The sequence below is a fragment of the Ananas comosus genome, linkage group 1 (assembly GCF_001540865.1).
Source record: "Ananas comosus cultivar F153 linkage group 1, ASM154086v1, whole genome shotgun sequence".
Classification (NCBI taxonomy): Eukaryota; Viridiplantae; Streptophyta; class Magnoliopsida; order Poales; family Bromeliaceae; genus Ananas; species Ananas comosus.
Window position 1 is genome coordinate 4,752,203 of NC_033621.1, and position 19,724 is coordinate 4,771,926.

At 36.1% G+C, this 19,724-nt stretch overlaps 1 protein-coding gene across 1 annotated transcript; it reads right to left on the bottom strand.

Moving 5' to 3' along the window:
• LOC109706446 (DNA-directed RNA polymerase I subunit RPA12-like) lies at window positions 2,694-13,631 on the bottom strand (the record flags this gene model as incomplete). The annotated part of the gene is given in 5 exon segments (XM_020227262.1): window positions 2,694-2,995; window positions 3,069-3,125; window positions 3,226-3,309; window positions 13,328-13,368; window positions 13,471-13,631. Coding segments are annotated over 5 exon segments (378 nt in total). The 3' UTR covers window positions 2,694-2,917.

The following is a 19,724-nucleotide window of genomic DNA, read 5'->3' on the forward strand; positions in this document are numbered from 1 at the left end:
AGCTAGGTGTTTAGATACTATTGTCTGGTTTTTGGGTCGTAATGTTTGTATGTTGGTTTGTTCGTTCGCCTTACTAGTCCTATCTTGTTCCCCTTGTTCTCACTTGTCTTCCTCGTTCTAACTTTGTTAAAATAGGGTTTATCCCTGTTTAATCGAAAAAATTAATTTCTAGGCGTCATTCTCCTCTTATGCATTTTAAAATCACGCTCAATGTTAATTATTTTGTTTACATACTAGTGCACACTTTTTGTCATGAGGATGAGGGAGAGAGGACAAAAATATAATCGAAGAATGACATTGAGGCTCGATTTGGAGCTACGGATAGCAGATAGAGCGTATTGCAAGCATCCAAAAAGGGATATTTTTTATAACTAATGCTATCCATTTTTATAATTATAAAAATAGTTTTCTTAAAAAAATAATTATAAAAATAGACCTTTAAATGCGATGAATGATTCACCGCATTCATAACTTCTATTTAGCAGTAGAAAAATAATAAAAGCGGTGAACCATTCACCGCTTTTACCATCGTAGAATTATAATAAAAAGAAAGAAAAAGAAAGAAAGCGGTGAATGGTTCACCGCTTTTAAAAGCAGTGAATGATTCACCGCTTTTATAAGACTATATCTACAAATAAAATTTTAACAGGGTTATTTTTAAAATAAAATTTTAGAAGAGAACTATTGAACTAAAAACCCCTCCAAAAAGTATAATAAACAAATATTTTGTTTACTTCCATATATAATACCATGCCATGCAAACAGTATTGATTGTATTAAAATATAGAAATAATTACCTATATACCTCTCAAAACTTCGAAAAAATCTTATTGACTCTTTTTTTTTTCCAATATATCCCTCATGTTCCTCCGTTAATCCAAAATACTCCTATAATTATCACCCGTTAAGTTAACTTGGGTTAAACGTGAGTTAAATATCTATCACAGTTAAAAAAAAATTGAAATGCCACTTTTACCCTTAACTTAAGGACAAATAAAAAATGTTGGTGATGATAGGAGAATATAATTGAAAAGACCAAAAAATTAAAATACTTTTTGTACCCCTAACTTAAGGACAAATAAAAAATGTTGGTGATGATAGGAGAATATAATTGAAAAGACCAAAAAATTAAAATACTTTTTGTACCCCTAACTTAAGGACAAATAAAAAAAGTCGGTGATGATAGAAGAATATATTTGAAAGGGTAAATAGTAATTTTATAAAGATAACATAGTTTATTAATAGATTTTAACTCTAGAAATATATTTGAGAACGATTGGAACGTAAAAGGAGTATTTTCAATATTAGTCTTCTAAGAGGGGTAAATCAAAAAATCGAAAACTTTTCAGGATATATAAGCAATTGCCCCTAAAATATAACTTTGGGGGTCTCATAAAAAATAATAAAAAAAAAATATCTGTTCCAATAAACGAACCAATCCTAAATTGTGCTAATTGAGAATACTGTGTTTAGCAGCCAAGCTTTTAAATGAGATCAGACTAATCTCGAATTCCTGCATTTGCAATCCTCTACAAGGAGATCCTTTTATAATGAATTTCTGTTAATTGCAATTCATTATTATAGCTATAATAGTCGTAAATTTTTAGATGAAAAATCTAAAATTATTTCTTCCCAAAAAATAAATCAAACTAAGAATATTTATATGTCCCAAAAAAATATCGAACAATAGAAGGAATGCATACATTTTGTGACAATCAAACTAGGAATATTTATATGTCCCAAAAAAATATCGAACAATAGAAGGAATGCATACATTTTGTAACAATAGGCGAGTCAAAGGCTAGAGAACTTCGAAAAAGATTAATCCCCAATCCTTCCTCTAAAAAATGATTTTAGTGTGATAGAATGGATAATTTGATTATTTTAAAAATAATCTATACGAACTTGTTGACAACCCAAAATTCAAAAAAATTTGATACTTTTCACATATGCTTCAAGCAAAGAAAGAATTTACTGTTTAAATTTAAAAGGCTTGAAAATATAATATAGAACAAGGATTTAAGTACCGATCCGTACTGGCCGTATCTACCGTATAGTATCGTGCCAATAAAATATCAACATAATACAACCCGTATACTGATAACACAGCTCAAAACCCTCTATTTTTTAAATTAGTATCTCAATAAAATTCAACAGATTTGATAAAAATACATAATAAACAACTAAAATATTTTATTGATAAAAAAAATAAATACTTCATACTATTATGTGTCGGCACACATAAATTTTTTATGACTGGAATGCAGTACAGCCCGACACACACTGTGCCGTATCATATTAGCAAATTTCCGGTATAATCCCATGCCACGACACTTAAATCCTTAATATAGAAGCTCTCCATTGAAATTAAAGTCATTATTCTTAATCAAAACATTAAAAAATATTTCTCATAAAATTTCATCGTATCTGAATCACATTTAACCATTTAAATCAAAAACTGCATCCAATCAACTTTTAAAATAGTCAAATTTGAGACCGCTTAATGAACGAGCAGAATACACAGGTACGGAAATTCTTGCATTTTCAAATACTCAAACAGCTCTACCGGTTCCAATCGTCAAATATTAAGAGTTAAGATTAATTTTGAGAAGGATTTAGACCTAAATCCTCAAAAGGATTCTAGTCTTTTATCGATAATATTTTAGTTCTCCGAGTCCAAAACAGTGATCACCTTGCGCCAATATCTGCTCATATAATCTCAGCACATCTCCGCACAAAGTAGTATCATACAATATGCGAAGAACATAAATCAAGTCTACTACTCCCTTCAATATAATTGTCTTACATTATACGTTACAATATTTCAAGAAATTTCTAAACTAGATGAAGCAAAACTGATTAAAAAAAATGTACTCAGAAGACAGCAGCTGGAGAAAAAGAGATCATACTTTTGCCTTCATGTGTTAACTGAAAACTTGTGTCTGCATTCCGGGCACTCGTAAAATACAGTTTGACCTTCATCCGCCGAACGCAGCTGCAAAGTACATTTCAGAGGGGAGATAAGTAAAGAAAGGCTAAAACAAACAGAGAAAAGATCCAGAGTTTACCTGCTTGGTGTAGTACTCAAGTTGGGGATGATGGCATTGAGGGCACGATTCGTTCACCTGTAATAACAAAAACAAAATTATTAGCGACATGTAGCGGCTTTCGATACAATATCATGTTCGTTTTTTTTCTCTCTTTTGAACAAAGAAAATTACTCACCACTGCTCTTTGCACTTCTTCAGTATGTGTGGGAGCCGTTTCAATAACCACAAACGGTTCAATCTTCAGCTCCCTTCTTATGTCCTGAAAAGATAAAAAGAGAAGTTGCCTACAACCGATGTCAAACGGAAAAAATTGCTAAAAGCAAAAGCTACGTAAATTACACGACAATAGACATCCACAACCCACTATATGCTGGGAAAATGAGTATTTCTCCTTAGAAGCCCTCACATGGCGAAATAGTGGTGCCAACTGGTCATTGTTTGGGTTCTTTCTCAACCAGAAACTTCATAATATGTCATATTGGTAGCGAAAGGAACCATAAAACTTGAAAATCTAAAAATTACTGAAATTAAGTTTAATAGATGCTTCAAACATTTTTACAATTAGTGCACTGATGGCTCAACTTCTAGGCAAATCAAAAGTGAAAATGCTGTAATTGATTGTTAATACTAGTAGTCCTTTTGACACCATTGTACTAATGGTGCAAGTAGGATCTGCTTCCAACTGAACGATCAAAAGAAAAAACTATTGCAAATCAGTCTCATTTATGAATTATGAAAAAAACTTTTATAGGTTTAGGAATATGTAAGTCTAAAAAAAAAAAGAACTCAAGTAAGCAACGAACAAAGAAAAGCTTGAGGTTTAAAAACATCAAAGAGTGATGATCTCCATTACCTTACAAGTTATTCACTGGGAAGAGGACCATGAGGTTGCAGAAAAAAGCAAGATAGAATTAACAAACGGAGAAGGTTTTTTTTGGTTGAAAGATAAAGTACCAGTCTATGTCAACTATTAGATTAAAGCCAAAGCAAAAAGCTTGGCAAAGTTATGCTTAAAAGTCTCCTGACCTAAATCCACTTATCTCTACTTGAAATAATGTCCTAAAATACAACATAAACTGAACAAAGGCAAGATCCAATTTGTTATCCAACACATTGAAAGTTGACTCTCATTTTCACACAATATAACAGGACAAGCTACTAGTCCCATTAGTGCAAAGGAGAGAATGGAAAAGGAAAAAACAAAAGAATCCAAAAGTTTAGACTAATTAAGGTCTGGCAAGTGCTAGTTGACCATTATCATAGGGCTAATGACCATAATCATCATTCTCATAAATATACCAGATGGTTTCACTTGTACTGAATAGCTAAAAAGGTCATCACTATATTCGCTCAAGGTAGGGACAATACCGATTCAACAAATAGTAATGTTGTCATATTTGTCATTGGAAGAAGAACACTTTCAGCAGATTACATCAGAATTAAACCAAGTTAAAAATTTCAAATGTTCGAAGTCACTGACAGTAATTCGAGTGCAAACAAAAAGCCCTATAAGTCAATACATGTAGCAGACACACAATAACTGTTCTATTGCTTCTCCCTTATTTCTTCCCTTCTTAGTACTTTCTTTCAGCCACAACTCGCTAATCTTTCATTTCTCCTGTATTTGATCACTTCGGTAAAAACATAAAATCCTGCTGAATTCCTCCTTTCCATATGCACTGAGTATTTATAGCATCCAAGGACACCCAAGATAAGAAGAACTTCATTAATCATGTTGGAGACTAGATCATGTCAAACTTAATCTATTAACAAACTTAATCTATTAACAAGCCTATTTCCGAAGTAGAGGTAAAAGGTGAAGGCAAACTTATTTAGCAAAAAGAATTAGGTTGTGAGTGCTCACAATTCTTGTGCAAACTAAGTTTAAATAAAACATGTCATCTCATGGAACTAGAAAAGAATTATGAAATTGTCAAAATGGTCGAGTACCAAAAAGTGGCTATCATCCTTACATTTGGTTGATTACCAAGGTGCAGATTGTTGGTTATATGTCTTCTTTTGTATAGAGCATAAAATTATTTGTTTGGCCCATAAGGTTTTTTGGACCAATATGGAAAAAAGACATGGATATGAAAGTTGGTTCATGGCGCACCGGGTCTACCGAACTATTTAAAGTATGAATAAAGGGCTTTCATTGGACAGAGAAGTAATATGCTGTGTTTCATGCATGCATGCATGAAACACATGTTTGCCATAAATATCAAAAACCCTATATATAGGCTAATTATAGAAAGTTGATAATTGAAGATGCAAACTTCAATTGTGCAACTACATCCATGGCTATAAAAGGCCTCCATCTCCACAGGTAAATGTACAATAAGATGAAGCACAAGCAACGAGTGAATTAAGTGAGGTATTAGGGAAGCCTGGAAACTTAATTAGTAGCTTGTTGAGTTTCTCTTATTTGTTGTAACAAGAGAAGGGTGGTAGTAACCATAAGGCTCTTGTATTGAGAGAAACATAAAGATGTGGGCTTGTAAATTTTGTTTTCTTCATATAAAGGATACATCTCTCTCGCTCTCCCCGTGGACGTAGGCCACTTGCCGAACCACGTAAATCGCTGTCTCTTTTTTTTGTGTATTTCCTTTCTATTATTTTTCTTTATTTATTTGTTCGTGTATTTTTGTTGATAGCACATGCAGGACGATCCTAAATCCCAACAATTGGTATCAGAGCGACGGGTCGGTGCTACAACAAAAATGCCAAATGTCATGTCCAAGTTCGAGGTAGAGAAATTTGATGGAAAAAAAAAATTTGGCCTTTGGCAAAGAAGAGTGAAGGCCATCTTAGTACAACAAGGTCTTCATAAGGCATTGCTGGGAAAGTCTCAAAATCAGCAACAATGAGCGATAAAGACTGGGAAGAGCTTGATCTGAAGGCACTTAATACCATCATATTGTGTCTGGCAGATGAGGTGATGTATAATGTCATGGACGAAGAAACAACTGTTGGCATGTGGACCAAATTGGATAAGCTATACATGACAAAGAGCCTCTCTAATATGTTGTACCTAAAGCAAAAATTATATGGGCTACGCATAAAGGAAGGTACGGCAGTTGCTGAACACTTAAATATTTTTAATAAAATTATTAGTGATCTACTTAGTGTAGATGTGAAGCTTGACGAGGACGACAAGACATTGATTTTCCTCACATTGCTTCCTCCTTCCTATAATTATCTGGTTACAAGTATTCTTTATGGAAAGCAAACTCTTTCAATGGAAGACGTTACTTCAGCCCTTCTATCAGAAGAGATCAGAAAGTAATCCATTTCGGAGGAGCCAAGTGAAGGTTTAATTATTAAAGATGTAGGAAGGGGGCGGCATAAAGAACGTGATTCAGATAAAGGAAGATCTCGTTCTAAGTCAAGGTTAAAAAAGGTGAAGTGTTATTTTTGCAAAAAAATGGCCACATGAAGCAAGACTGTGAGAGGAGAAAGGCATGGCTGCAAAAGAAGAATTCCTCTACAGGTACAGTAAGCATAGCTAATGACCCCGATCAAAATCATGATGTTTTGACCGTTTCTTCAGGTATTGAATCTCTTGCTGACTGGATATTAGGTTCGGGTTGTTCTTATCATATGACACCAAATAAATTTTTATTTGATTTCTACAAATCTTGTGAAAGTGGAAGTGTTATGATGGATAATCACACTACTTGCAAAGTTGTTGGTATAGAAACGGTAAAAATAAAGATGCATGATAACATGATAAGAACTTTGACAGATGTGAGACATGTTCCAAGTCTCAGGTTAAATCTAATATCACTTGGAGCTCTTGACTCTATTGGTTGCAGTACTACTATTGCAGATGGAGTCATTAAGGTAAAAAGATGTGCCATGACTGTCATGAAAGGAGAGAAAAACGGAAACCTATACAGGTTGATCGGCGAGTCGGTGATTGGAGGTGTTGCAGTGACATCCTCAGATGATCATGATGCCGATGATGCAGAACTTTGGCACATGAGATTAGCCGACATGAGTGAGAAAAGGATGTTGGAGCTGCATAAAAGAGGAGTATTCAAAGATATGAAAACTTGCAAACTCAATTTCTGTAAATACTGTGTATTTGGAAAACAGAAAAGGGTGAGTTTCAGGTCCTCCGATCATAGAAGTAAAGACATACTTGAATACATCCATTCAGACGTGTGGGGGTCTGCTCCAATAGCTTCAAAAGGAGGTGCGCGGTATTTTGTAACATTTATTGATGATTTGTCTCATAAAGTTTGGGTTTTCTTCATGAAGGAAAAGTCTGAAGCCTTCATAAAGCTCAGACATTGGAAGAAAGAGATGGAGAAACAGAGAGGCAAGCAGGTCAAATATCTAAGAACAGACAATGGTGGAGAGTTCACTTCTAAGGAGTTTATTAGTTTCTGCAAGGAATAAGGCATTACACGCCATCTAACAGTTCCTGGAACTCCACAGCAGAATGGAGTAGCAGAAAGGATGAACAGGACACTGTTAGAAAAGGCCCGATCAATGAGGATATGTGCAAATTTGCCAAAAGAGTTTTGGGCCGAAGCAGTGGATATGGCGTGCTACATTATTAATAGATCCCCTTCCACAACAATCGAACTCAAAACACTAGAGGAATTATGGTCAGGTAAACTTACAGATTATTCCTCATTACATGCCTTTGGTTGTCCTGCTTATGTTCGTGTTCAGGAAAATCAGCGCACGAAGTTAGATTCAAAGTCAAAACCCTGCATATTTCTTGGGTTTGAGAAGGGGGTGAAAGGATACAAGCTTTGGGACCCCATTGCCAAGAAGAAGGTGATTAGCAGGGATGTGGTCTTTGACGAAAAAACAATGCTGCAAAAGATCTAGCAGCAGGCTCAACAGGAAGAGAGTGCGAAGACTACAGACATTCAGGTGGAGCAGCAGGAGAGTGTACATAATCAGGTGGAGCAGTCACACCATGAAAAAGATCATGAGACATCAGTTGATCCAAATAAGACTGCTCCACCTGATTATGTACACTCTCCTGCTGCTCCACCTGAATGTCTGTAGTTTCGCACTCTCTTCATGTTGAGCCTGCTGCTGGATCTTTTGCAGCATTAATTTTTCGTCAAATACCACATCCCTGCTAATCACCTTCTTCTTGGCAATAGGGTCCCAAAGCTTGTATCCTTTCACCCCCTTCTCAAACCCAAGAAATATGCAGGGTTTTGACTTTGAATCTAACTTCGTGCGCTGATTTTCCTGAACATGAACATAAACAGGACAACCAAAGGCATGTAATGAGGAATAATCTGTAAGTTTACCTGACCATAATTCCTCTGGTGTTTTGAGTTCGATTGTTGTGTAAGGGGATCTATTAATAATGTAGCACGCTATATCCACTGCTTCGGCCCAAAACTCTTTTGGCAAATTTGCACATATCCTCATAGATCGGGCCTTTTCTAACAGTGTCCTGTTCATCCTTTCTGCTACTCCATTCTGCTGTGGAGTTCCAGGAACTATTAGATGGCGTGTAATGTCTTATTCCTTGCAGAAACTAATAAACTCCTTAGAAGTGAACTCTCCACCATTGTCTGTTCTTAGATACTTGACCTGCTTGCCTGTCTGTTTCTTCATCTCTTTCTTCCAATGTCTGACTTTATGAAGACTTCAGACTTTTCCTTCATGAAGAAAATCCAAACTTTACGAGAAAAATCATCAATAAATGTTACAAAATACCGCGCACCTCCTTTTGAAGCTATTGGAGCAGACCCCCACACGTCTGAATGGATGTATTCAAGTATGTCTTTACTTCTATGATCGGAGGACCTGAAACTCACCTTTTTCTTTTTTCCAAATACACAGTATTTACAGAAATTGAGTTTGCAGGTTTTCATACCTTTGAATACTCCTCTTTTATACAGCTCCAACATCCCTTTCTCACTCATGTCGGCTAATCTCATGTGCCAAAGTTCTGCATCATCGGCATCATGATCATCTGAGGATGTCACTGCAACACCTCCAATCACCGACTCGCCGATCAACCTATATAGGTTTCCTTTTTTCTCTCCTTTCATGATAGTCATGGCACATCTTTTTACCTTAATAACTCCATCTGCAATAGTAATACTGCAACCAATAGAGTCAAGAGCTCCAAGTGATATTAGATTTAACCTGAGACTTGGAACATGTCTCACATCTGTCAAAATTCTTATCATGCTATCATGTATCTTTATTTTTACCGTTCCTACACCAACAACTTTGCAAGTAGTGTGATTACCCATCATAACACTTCCACTTTCACAAGATTTGTAGAAATTAAATAAAGATTTATTTAGTGTCATATGATAAGAACAACCCGAATCTAATATCCAGTTAGCAAAATATTCAATATCTAAAGAAATCGTCAAAGCATCATGATTTTGATCGGGGGGTCATTAGCTACGCTTACTGTACCTGTAGAGGAATTCTTCTTTTGCAGTCATGCCTTTATCCTCTTATAGTCTTGCTTCATGTGACCATCCTTTTTGCAAAAATAACACTTCACCTTTTTTAACCTTGACTTAGAACGAGATCTTCCTTTATCTGAATCACGTTCTTTATGCCGCCCCCTTCCTGCATCTTTAATAATTAAACCTTCACTTGGCTCCTCCGAAATGGATTGCTTTCTGATCTCTTCTGATAAAAGGGCTGAAGTAACGTCTTCCATTGAAAGAGTTTGCTTTCCATAAAGAATAGTTGTAACCAGATAATTATAGGAAGGAGGAAGCGATGTGAGGAAAATCAATGTCTTGTCGTCCTCGTCAAGCTTCACATCTACACTAAGTAGATCACTAATAATTTTATTAAAAATATTTAAGTGTTCAGCAACTGCCGTACCTTCCTTCATGCGTAGCCCATATAATTTTTGCTTTAGGTACAACATATTAGAGAGGCTCTTTGTCATGTATAGCTTCTCCAATTTGGTCCACATGCCAACAATTGTTTCTTCGTCCATGACATTATACATCACCTCATCTGCTAGACACAATATGATGGTATTAAGTGCCTTCAGATCAAGCTCTTCCCAGTCTTCATCGCTCATTGTTGCTGATTTTTTAGACTTTCCCAGCAACGCCTTATGAAGACCTTGTTGTACTAAGATGGCCTTCACTCTTCTTTGCCAAAGGCCAAAATTTTCTTTTCCATCAAATTTCTCCACCTCGAACTTGGACATCGAGACATTCGGCATTTTTGTTGTAGCACCGACCCGTCGCTCTAATACCAATTGTTGGGACTTAGGATCGTCCTGCATGTGCTATCAACAAAAATATACGAACAAAGAAATAAAGAAAAATAATAGAAAGGAAATACACAAAAAAAAAGAGACAGCGATTTACGTGATTCGGAAAGTGCCCTACGTCCACGGGAAGAGCAAAAGAGATGTATCCTTTATATGAAGAAAACAAAATTTACAAGCCCACACCTTTACGTTTCTCTCAATACAAGAGCCTTATGGTTACTACCACCCTTCTCTTGTTACAATAAATAAGAAAAACTCAACAAGCTACTAATTAAGTTTCCAGGCTTCTCCTAATACCTCACTTAATTCACTCGTTGCTTGTTCTTCATATTGTTGTACATTTACCTGTGGAGATGGAGGCCTTTTATAGGCATGGATGCAGTTGCACAATTGAAGTTTGCATCTTCAATTGTCAACTTGCCATAATTAGCCTATATATAGGCTTTTTGACATTCATGGCAACATGTGTTTCAGCATATTACTTCTCTGTCCAATGAAAGCCCTTTATTCATACTTTAAATAGTTCGGTAGACCCGGTGCGCCATGAACCAACTTTCATATCCATGTCTCTTTTGCATATTAGTCCAAAAAACCTTATGGGCCAAACAAATAATTTTATGCCCTATACAAAAGAAGACATATAACCAACAGTGAGTGCTCACAATTTTGTGCAAACTAAGTTTAAATAAAACATGTCATCTCATGGAACTAGAAAAGAATTATGAAATTGTCAAAATGGTCGAGTACCAAAAAGTGGCTATCATCCTTACATTTGGTTGATTACTGACAATGAAGAAAAAGTCAAAAAAGCATTGCAGATAGAATTGTTTTACTGGAATATGTAGAGCCACTTGCTGTCAAGGAAGAAAAAAGTTCTATTTAGAAACTGTAAGACATGATTTATTTGAAAGAATGTTTGATAATCAAGGAAACACCCAATCCAACGAATGCAAGAATATCGATATGCGAGTAACTGAGTTATCTGTTTCCAAGATATAAAAGAACAGGCTAAAAAGATAGTAAAAGAAATGTAATACAAACGTGTCTTTGAAAGAATATCAGGGAAACACAAGCAGTAAGTTATTACTATAAAAGAAAAAATGGTAAGCCCAAAAGGGACATAGAAGGACTAGGTTTGTTGTTGATCCACATAATGAAACGAGACATGCCAGTCCAAAGTATCTTTATGTAAAATAGAGATCAAGACCTCCGAATCAACTTCTGATAGCTAGCTTGTTACTTATATTTCATTTTTCCCCCTTTATAATTGGAATACTAGTAGTTAAACCCACTATCCATCATAAGATCATAAGTAACAATAGTGAAGAGAGCAACAACTTGTGCATGCTATGAAAATAAGATCGCTTCCAACCTACTGTTGATTCAAAAATATTCCAACTTAACCGTCAGCCGATCTTTGATAATTAACTTATCTTCGACATATATGTAATTAGAGATTTCTTGATAGCTGGATGAAAAGGTGAAATAGACCAAATATCTACAAGGCTACAACAAAAAAGAATGGCGAAAATAAACAAGCGCATGCATTGGGAACATCGGATATAGTGAAGGATAGGAGATAAAATTGTTTTAATTTCCTAAACAAGTTATTAAATACCACATTTTCCTATCTTGCACTCAAGAATAGATATTTAAATTGCTTGAATAAAACGTCTAATATTACCCAGAAAAGATACAGTTGCAACTTGAAATTGCCAAGTAGAATTAATCCTTTTTTCAAAACTCTGTACTAACTGAAATTGTCCGAAGATTTTGTCGATTTTATACTTGAATCCTAGCTAACAGAACTAAAAATTAGACTAGTAGAAGTTCCAATCAAAGAAGGGAAAAATATGACGAGCAGGAAAGGGGAATAGCAATATATATTCCCAATGTCTCTCCCTCTCTAAATCGGTACCTTGTTGGGCCTACATTAGCAACAAACTAAGAAAGGTTGCAAACACCACATCATCCTCTAGCTTTGAAGAAATTTTCTTTATCTTAGCCATATATCTGACGGACACAACACAATTACTAAACTCAAGTTCTTTTATCAAAATAAAGATGATTCCTTAACAGTTGGCTATCCCATAGTAAAACGCCAGCATTAGAACCGCCATCCATTGCCTCCCGTGCAACTTGCTGGTTTTCACGTAACATCAAACAACTACAAATATAATCTACCTTAGGCGAATAGTTGCAACTTAAATACTCGAACAAACATAATGGAAAGGAAAAACAAGTAAATTTCAACTTCCGCCCCTCATCATGGTTTACCACACTTTCACTTTGCCACCCCATGATTCAAAAAGTTATACTTTAACTATTTATAGTTTTATTTTTATTTCATCACCGTAAAATATGGTAGCGAAGTGATACTTTTTTTTTCGCAAGCAGAAGGCAGTAAAATATAACATATTTACCATTCTATAATATGTCTTTACACCACATGGTTTGCAGGAAAAAAAAAAAAAATTAATTTGCTATCCTGTTTAATGTAGACAAGGATTTAAATACCGTGGCACAGGATCGTGCCAATAACTTGTCGACACGGTATGGTACGATGCGTGCCAGACCGACCGTGCTGATCACAAAAAATATATATGTACCGACACATAATGGCATGAAATATTTATTTTCTTTAGCAACTAAATATTCTAATTGCTTATTTATCTTTATCAATTTTTTTGAATTTTATTGAGAAAATTACCGACTAATTTAAAGAATAGAGGATTTTGAGTTGTTGTATCACTAGCACAGGAACTATATCATATTGATATCTTGTTGCCGCGATTCTGTGAGGTGGATATGGTCTCGCGGTCTCATGCTAATAAGCACTTATCCTTGAATGTAGGTGCTTCCGATGAAATAAAATAAAATAAAACCACGCACGACGGTGGCAAATTAAAAACCGCACAAAACCACAGGGGGGTGTGGAAATCACAGGGAGGGAGTTGAGCTATACACCAAGAAAGCAATGATCGCCAAGGAAAGGCAATTTAGGGTTTAGGGTTATAACAAGAAAACAAGGGGCTACCTCCGCGGTGATGGTGTATGTTGTTTCTCTCCCCTCGATCTCTGCAAAAACCGAACCCATCAGATCAAAAGGGAGCTCTAGAGGGTTCTAGAAGGTTCTAGAGAGAGAGGGTTCTAGAGGGTTCTGGAGAGTGGAGATTGTACCTGCGGCTGGGCGCTTGAAGCCGCAGAGCGGGCAGGAGGCGTGGTGGAGGGAGTGGAAGGAGAGGAGGGTCCCGCACATGCCGCAGAACAAGAAGTCCCGCGCCTCGTACAACGCCATCCTCCCCGCCGATGAGTCCGCGGCGGTGGCTCCGGCGAGGTTTNCACGAGTCGGCGCGGGCGGGTTTAATAGTCCGAAATCCACCACGAACTCCTAGCGGGTTCACCCACCCACCACCAATGACAGTGAGCGCAGCCACCCGATTGGCTCGATTTAGGCCCAAATCGACCCGCAATCAGGGCCTCGCAAGCTTTAGAGGGTGTTTGGCATTTATACCGAAAAGTGATTTTAGGGTTAAAAGTTTTTTTTTTTTTTTTTCAATAGAGGATTTGATAATTTATTTTTTAAAAAAATCTAATTTTAATTCTTAGAATTAATTTTTTTAAATTTTAGAGATCTAAAATAAGTAGTAAAAATTTGCTATTTCCGATTTTGGACTCAAATTTCAAAATACGATTTTTTTTTAATACTCGTTTTTCCATCCCAGAGGGCATTGCGCTGTCTGCTTAGCACGGTACGGCACATGCACGCTTCTATGTTGATACGTAGCGGTCGATGAATGCGCATAACTTTCTACTGGTATGCTTTAATTAGTACAAAGTTATTTTAGTTTTTTTATTCCTAATGAGCTCTAATAGTATTGTTTTGAAAAGTTTAGTGAAATACTTATAAATATTGGCTATGTATAATTTATTATACTCACCAATTAATATACCGGTAAACTTTTATACATATAAAGTAAAATTATACCTTATAGAGAATAAAAATTAAAATACAATAATAAAAGCTTAATTCCACATAGATGGTCGCGGAGGATCATATGCAATATTGTCATCTTCAGATATAAGATTTATTTGACAATATTGGTATAGATATTGCTGGTACTATGAGAAAGTTATATATTGCCGGTACATCTCATTGTGAGAAATTTGATTACGGAGTTCGATTTTCTGCCCCTGATTCTTTGAAACCTTTACGGTGCGACAAATTTTAGAAAAATAATTTGTGAAGAAAAAGCGGATGTCTATGGTGGAAGCAGAAGGCTTGGGGGTTCCGCCTCCTGTGAAACAAATCAGATCTAAAAATTTAAAATTTGAGCATATAATAATTAAATCAAGAACTATTTTTAACTTTTTTATAAATTATAGATTAAAAATTATCTAATTTTATATTTTTTTCAAAAATGAGTTTTGCAAATAAGAAATATTTAAAATATATAAATAAAAATTTAAATCATAATTTCTTTTACTTACCTAATAAGTAAATTTTTAATTTGTAATTTCTTTATCTCTTTTTTAGAGACGAAAGAAGTAAAAAAATAAAATAAAAAGAGAGTAAAAAATGGGAGAAAAAAAATTGAGAAAGATATATAAAAAAAAAAAGGGAAAGAAAAAAAGAGTGGTATGCTTAATGATAAAGAAAAACAAAGGAAAGAGAACAAAATAATTTGGCATGATACGTACATGCCGCGATAGCCCAGCGAGTATCGCACTGTCTCACGTGATACCCACAAGGTATCTCAGCACGGGAGAGTCCTACAAAACCCCCCATGTACCAAGCCCCCATCTTGGGGCCACAATACGTGTCTTGATTTAGATCTTGTATTAAATTATTAAATAAAATTATATATAAAAAGTATATGAGAATTATGGATTGCTTGCAATACTTAGGTGCAGTTTGGTTCCTCAGAAAAAGCGTGGAAAAAAGTTTTTCGAGAAAAAATTTTTTTGGAAAATTCTTTTTTCAATTTTTCGTCTGTTTGGTTCGAAAGAAAACTAGCTTTTTAGGGAGGTTTCTTTCCAAATTTTATGGAAAATTAGCATTTTTGTTTTCCTTTAAAAAAAGGAAACAAAAACATTAATTTGCTATGAAATTTCGAATACAAATTTTTAAAAAAGCTAGTTTTCTTTGAAACCAAATGGATGAAAAGCTGAAAAAGAAGTTTTCCATGAAAAAAATTTTCTTGAAAAACTTTTTTCATGCTTTTCCAACAAACCAAACACCCCTTATATTCAAGGTGTTTGTTTGCGTTACACGCCGTGCCCCTTTTGATAAGATTTTTTTAAACTTTTCCTTTTAAGAAAATCTTTCATTTTGAAAATAGAGTCAGTGGAATATGTATAATCGTTTTTTAAAAAAGTCTTATCTGGGATGTGCACAAACCCACCGAATGCACAAAAAGTTCTTTGATTCCATGGACAAAGTCTTTCTTGTACATGTATGGAGTCAGAATACAAAGCATACATTGCATTTGTCGTGAAAAACAATCTATACAAATATATGAATTGAGAGTTTATACAAATATACATGGTAGTCTTTCATTCGCTCTCTCTCATTCTCACCGCTTTATCGTTCCCCTCTCTCTTGACCTTATCATCTAATGCATCTCTCTCTCTCTTCTTCTTCTTCTTCTTGTTCTTCTTCTTCTTTCACAGATGGGTTTGTCTATCTCTATCCTTCTTTGACCCTGATCACCAAGTCATTTCCCGATGTCTTATTTCAGCATAGTTTTAAGCCGAACTATTGGATGATGGCGTGTGATGGGATGGATCGCAATGATGCATTCTATTTTTCTGACTTATCCTAACCTTGCCCTAGCTTGCCCTAACCCTGCCCTAGCCCCAGTCTATGGTTGTAAGTTTTATTTTCACAGATTAGAGGTGGAATTGCTTTCCATAACCCTACCTCTGGGCCTTATTGAGAAGAGCTCAAGTGTATTTCCATAAATTTAATAAGAGGTGAGATGGATTTACAAGTTGTATAATCATGATGGTGATAGGATAGAGTACTATGCTCCACGGTCACCTCCCCCTCTCTATTATTACCTTTACTTAGGGAAGGATGATCAAATTGATCACTTTTCTCTTGCCACTTACCAATGATAATATTGCTCACCATCATTAAGGCTTACTCTCTCTAATGCTTGAATCTACTTTTAGTCCTATTCTTTTCCTCCTGCTCTCGATTATCCTCTCTCTCTCTACTTTCTATTATCTTCTATCCCTCTCTCTATTCTTGTGGCTTCTCGGTAGCCGGAGACCCCATGACGATAAATTCATTATAAATTGTGCTAACTCTCTTAAACTCAGCACAATATCCTCCTCAATTTCTTCAAACTAGAAGGTATGCTTCTCTTTTGAATTTTTTTTATTTTGTCATAAAAATAATGTAAAGGTCCACTAAAATCATTCACTTTTACTGTTTGATAGGTATTTATATTCCTTACCATGTTTATTGCTTAACCGAAAGGTATGACACTTTTGATTATCCTTTTTTGTTTGTAAAGATAATGTAAATGTGCAATCATCTACTTTTACTATTTGATAGGTTCCTATATTCATCACTATGTCTATTGCCTTATAGTCTTGTTTCTCCTATCGCGCACCTTGTGTGTTCTTAACTCTGCACAATAATCCCTCTCCTTTCGGTGGTTGTTCCAATAAATCACGTTTTTATCACTATTGATATTCGTACATGCTAAGCGATGGCTATTTTTGCTATCATGTTGCGCTTCATATATTTTCAATTCTTTTTATTTGTATGTTCTATGCTATGCTATTCTAAAATTAGAAAGTTACTAGTTTTTTGTCCTCTATTTCTATGTCACTCCTCTGGGTTCTTTTAAAAAATCCTTTTTAGGAAAGCTAGTGGAAAATATGTAAATTTTTTTTTCGAACACCTTTAAGAATACCCCACGGACGCACACAGACCCGCCACATGGCCAAAGGATCCCCTGTATAAACGGACAGAGTCTTCCTTATACATGCACGGCATAGCAACTCAAAACATAGTCAGCCACACATACAACCACATAACACAAATAACATAATGATCATATGAAAACTATGATTCAAATACATCAATTATATTTAAACATTACGAGGTAAAAAAACTAAACTAATTCAACCGAATGATAGTAAACGTCAACAATAGACAAATCTGGAATGCAACTATCTAGTATCATCCTCACGCACCGTCCAATCCTCACCGTCCGCAAAACCTGAAAAACAGTGAGGGATGAGAACATGTAAACACGTCTCCCCTTTCAGTGGGTACCCCAAGTCGACGAACGTGAGGCGTACTCATCGACAAGAAAAGAGATAAGCAAAGAAATGAACAGATATCGTAAGGTTAGTAGCAATGAGATAATAACAGACAATAAATATGAAAAATACCCTACTAAGTAGAAAACAATAACTAGGCATAATCAACAGGTATAATGGGATAGTAGCAATAATGGCTAGGAAGGAATTACAACTTTCAATCAGTATATAACTATCTACTACTGCAACTAACCATAAAACATACTAATGCATTAACTGGGTGAACGAAACCAGCAACCCAAAACCATGTTGTATTGGTCGAAAGATCTCAGGCTAAGCCACATCCTGCTGGCCCACCTGGTATATATATAAGCCTACAGGCACCTTGTAGGGCTCACGGGTCAAATGTACGATCACTTTTGTAATACACTGAACTTCGGCAAACTGTGAATCTGAGGGTTGGAATAGTGATTGGAACTCTTCTACAACTTTTGTAGGATTCTTGAGAGGCTTCAGCAAATTACTGGAGCAAGCAGATAACTGGGAATGGAAAAGTGCATTGAAATTGCATTATTCTATTGCAATGCTCTGAAATTGGTCAATTACGAATTTCGAATGTGGGAAATGGTAAATGAAACCACCCTACATATTCTAAAGGGTTTGGACAAGTTTTTGGATAAGTTAGAGGGTGATTGGAAAGTTAAAAGCAAGAAAGTGCATTGAATGGCGAAATTCAGCATTTCTGCATTGTGTACCGGTACAGACATCACCCTGTACCGGTACAGCAAGCAGCAGCAGCAGCAGCTGCGTGGCTTTGAGGATATTTTGGTCTTTTGCTTTGAGCTTATCCCCTAAACCTCCCAGCTCGACCCTCCCAGTGGATAGACATCACCCCTGAGCTTCTGAACCAGGGTTGAAGCTCTTCCCTCTTTCTTTCTCTAGGGTTTCTCTCTCTTCGAGTAGAAATCGTCGATTTGCGTCTATTTCTCGCCGTTTGTCGCGCTAGCTGGTTTGTGGACTTTGGAGCAGCTACGAGTGGATGGAGAGGACTCGCATGGGAGGTATTTTCGCAGCTCCAAGTCTCAGGGAAGCTGAATTGAAGTCTAGTGAGGTAAACAAGCTGGTTTCTCTCTCTAGTTTGAGATTAGTGATAGTTTTTGATGTTGGTTCTCGATTCTTGCTACCAGCTGGTTTGAGATGGTTTAAAGCACCAATTGAGGAGTGGTTTTGCTGTAATTCTTCACCCCAAAGTCAGAGTTAAAGCCTTCGAGGTAATTAATGAGTTTTTCTCTATTTCGATGATGAAAACGATGATATTANATGAGTAGTTTACTTTTACATTTGCTTATTGCATTTACTGGCTTATTGCACTTACTTGCTTATCGCATTTACTTGCTTACTTATTACTATCTACTCATGCCACAGTTGACCTAGTGGTGTACTTCGCCACTCTCGGCGGCTTACCCACTGGGAACTATTGTTTAATAGTTCTCACGCTCTCTTTGTTATTATTTTTACAGAGCCTTCCACAGCGGGAAAGGCTAGGGTTCCTGGCGAGGGGTCAGCGGCTAGCTAGAGCCTTTTTGGACGTGTACTAGATCACCTCCAACAGTTTATATAGTTTAGTACAAAGATGTATATTAAGTTTTTGTTAATTGTACGTTCTTCTTATTTCTTGTATTAAGGTTTGGATTGTATAAGTTTAAACTTAAAGTCGTGCTCTGATTACCTGGTTAGAGTTATATGCTTTTACTATATGATTTGTAGACGCCTTGTGTATACTTGAGTTGTGGTGTATACGGCGGGTCTGTGCACGCGACCAGATGTGCTTCCGCTGATATCCGGGCGTGACAACTTTTCTGAAAAAGAACACCCTCTTACGGTGGATCAGACCGCTGGTGTATGTGAAAATGCTCACGAGTTGTGGCAATCGATGCAATATACTCAACAGCCTACAATGGCAACAAGCCGAAAGAGAAATCCACAAATGTATGACCGAATCAGGTCCATTGTTCCCGAAGTAAATGTCACCATGTCATTGACCTACAAGGTCTATATAACCAAGTCATCATGTCACTGACCTATAAGGTTTATAATGTCAAGTCATGTTATGTACGAATACGAGTGTCACTGATCACAAGGTCAGTTAACGT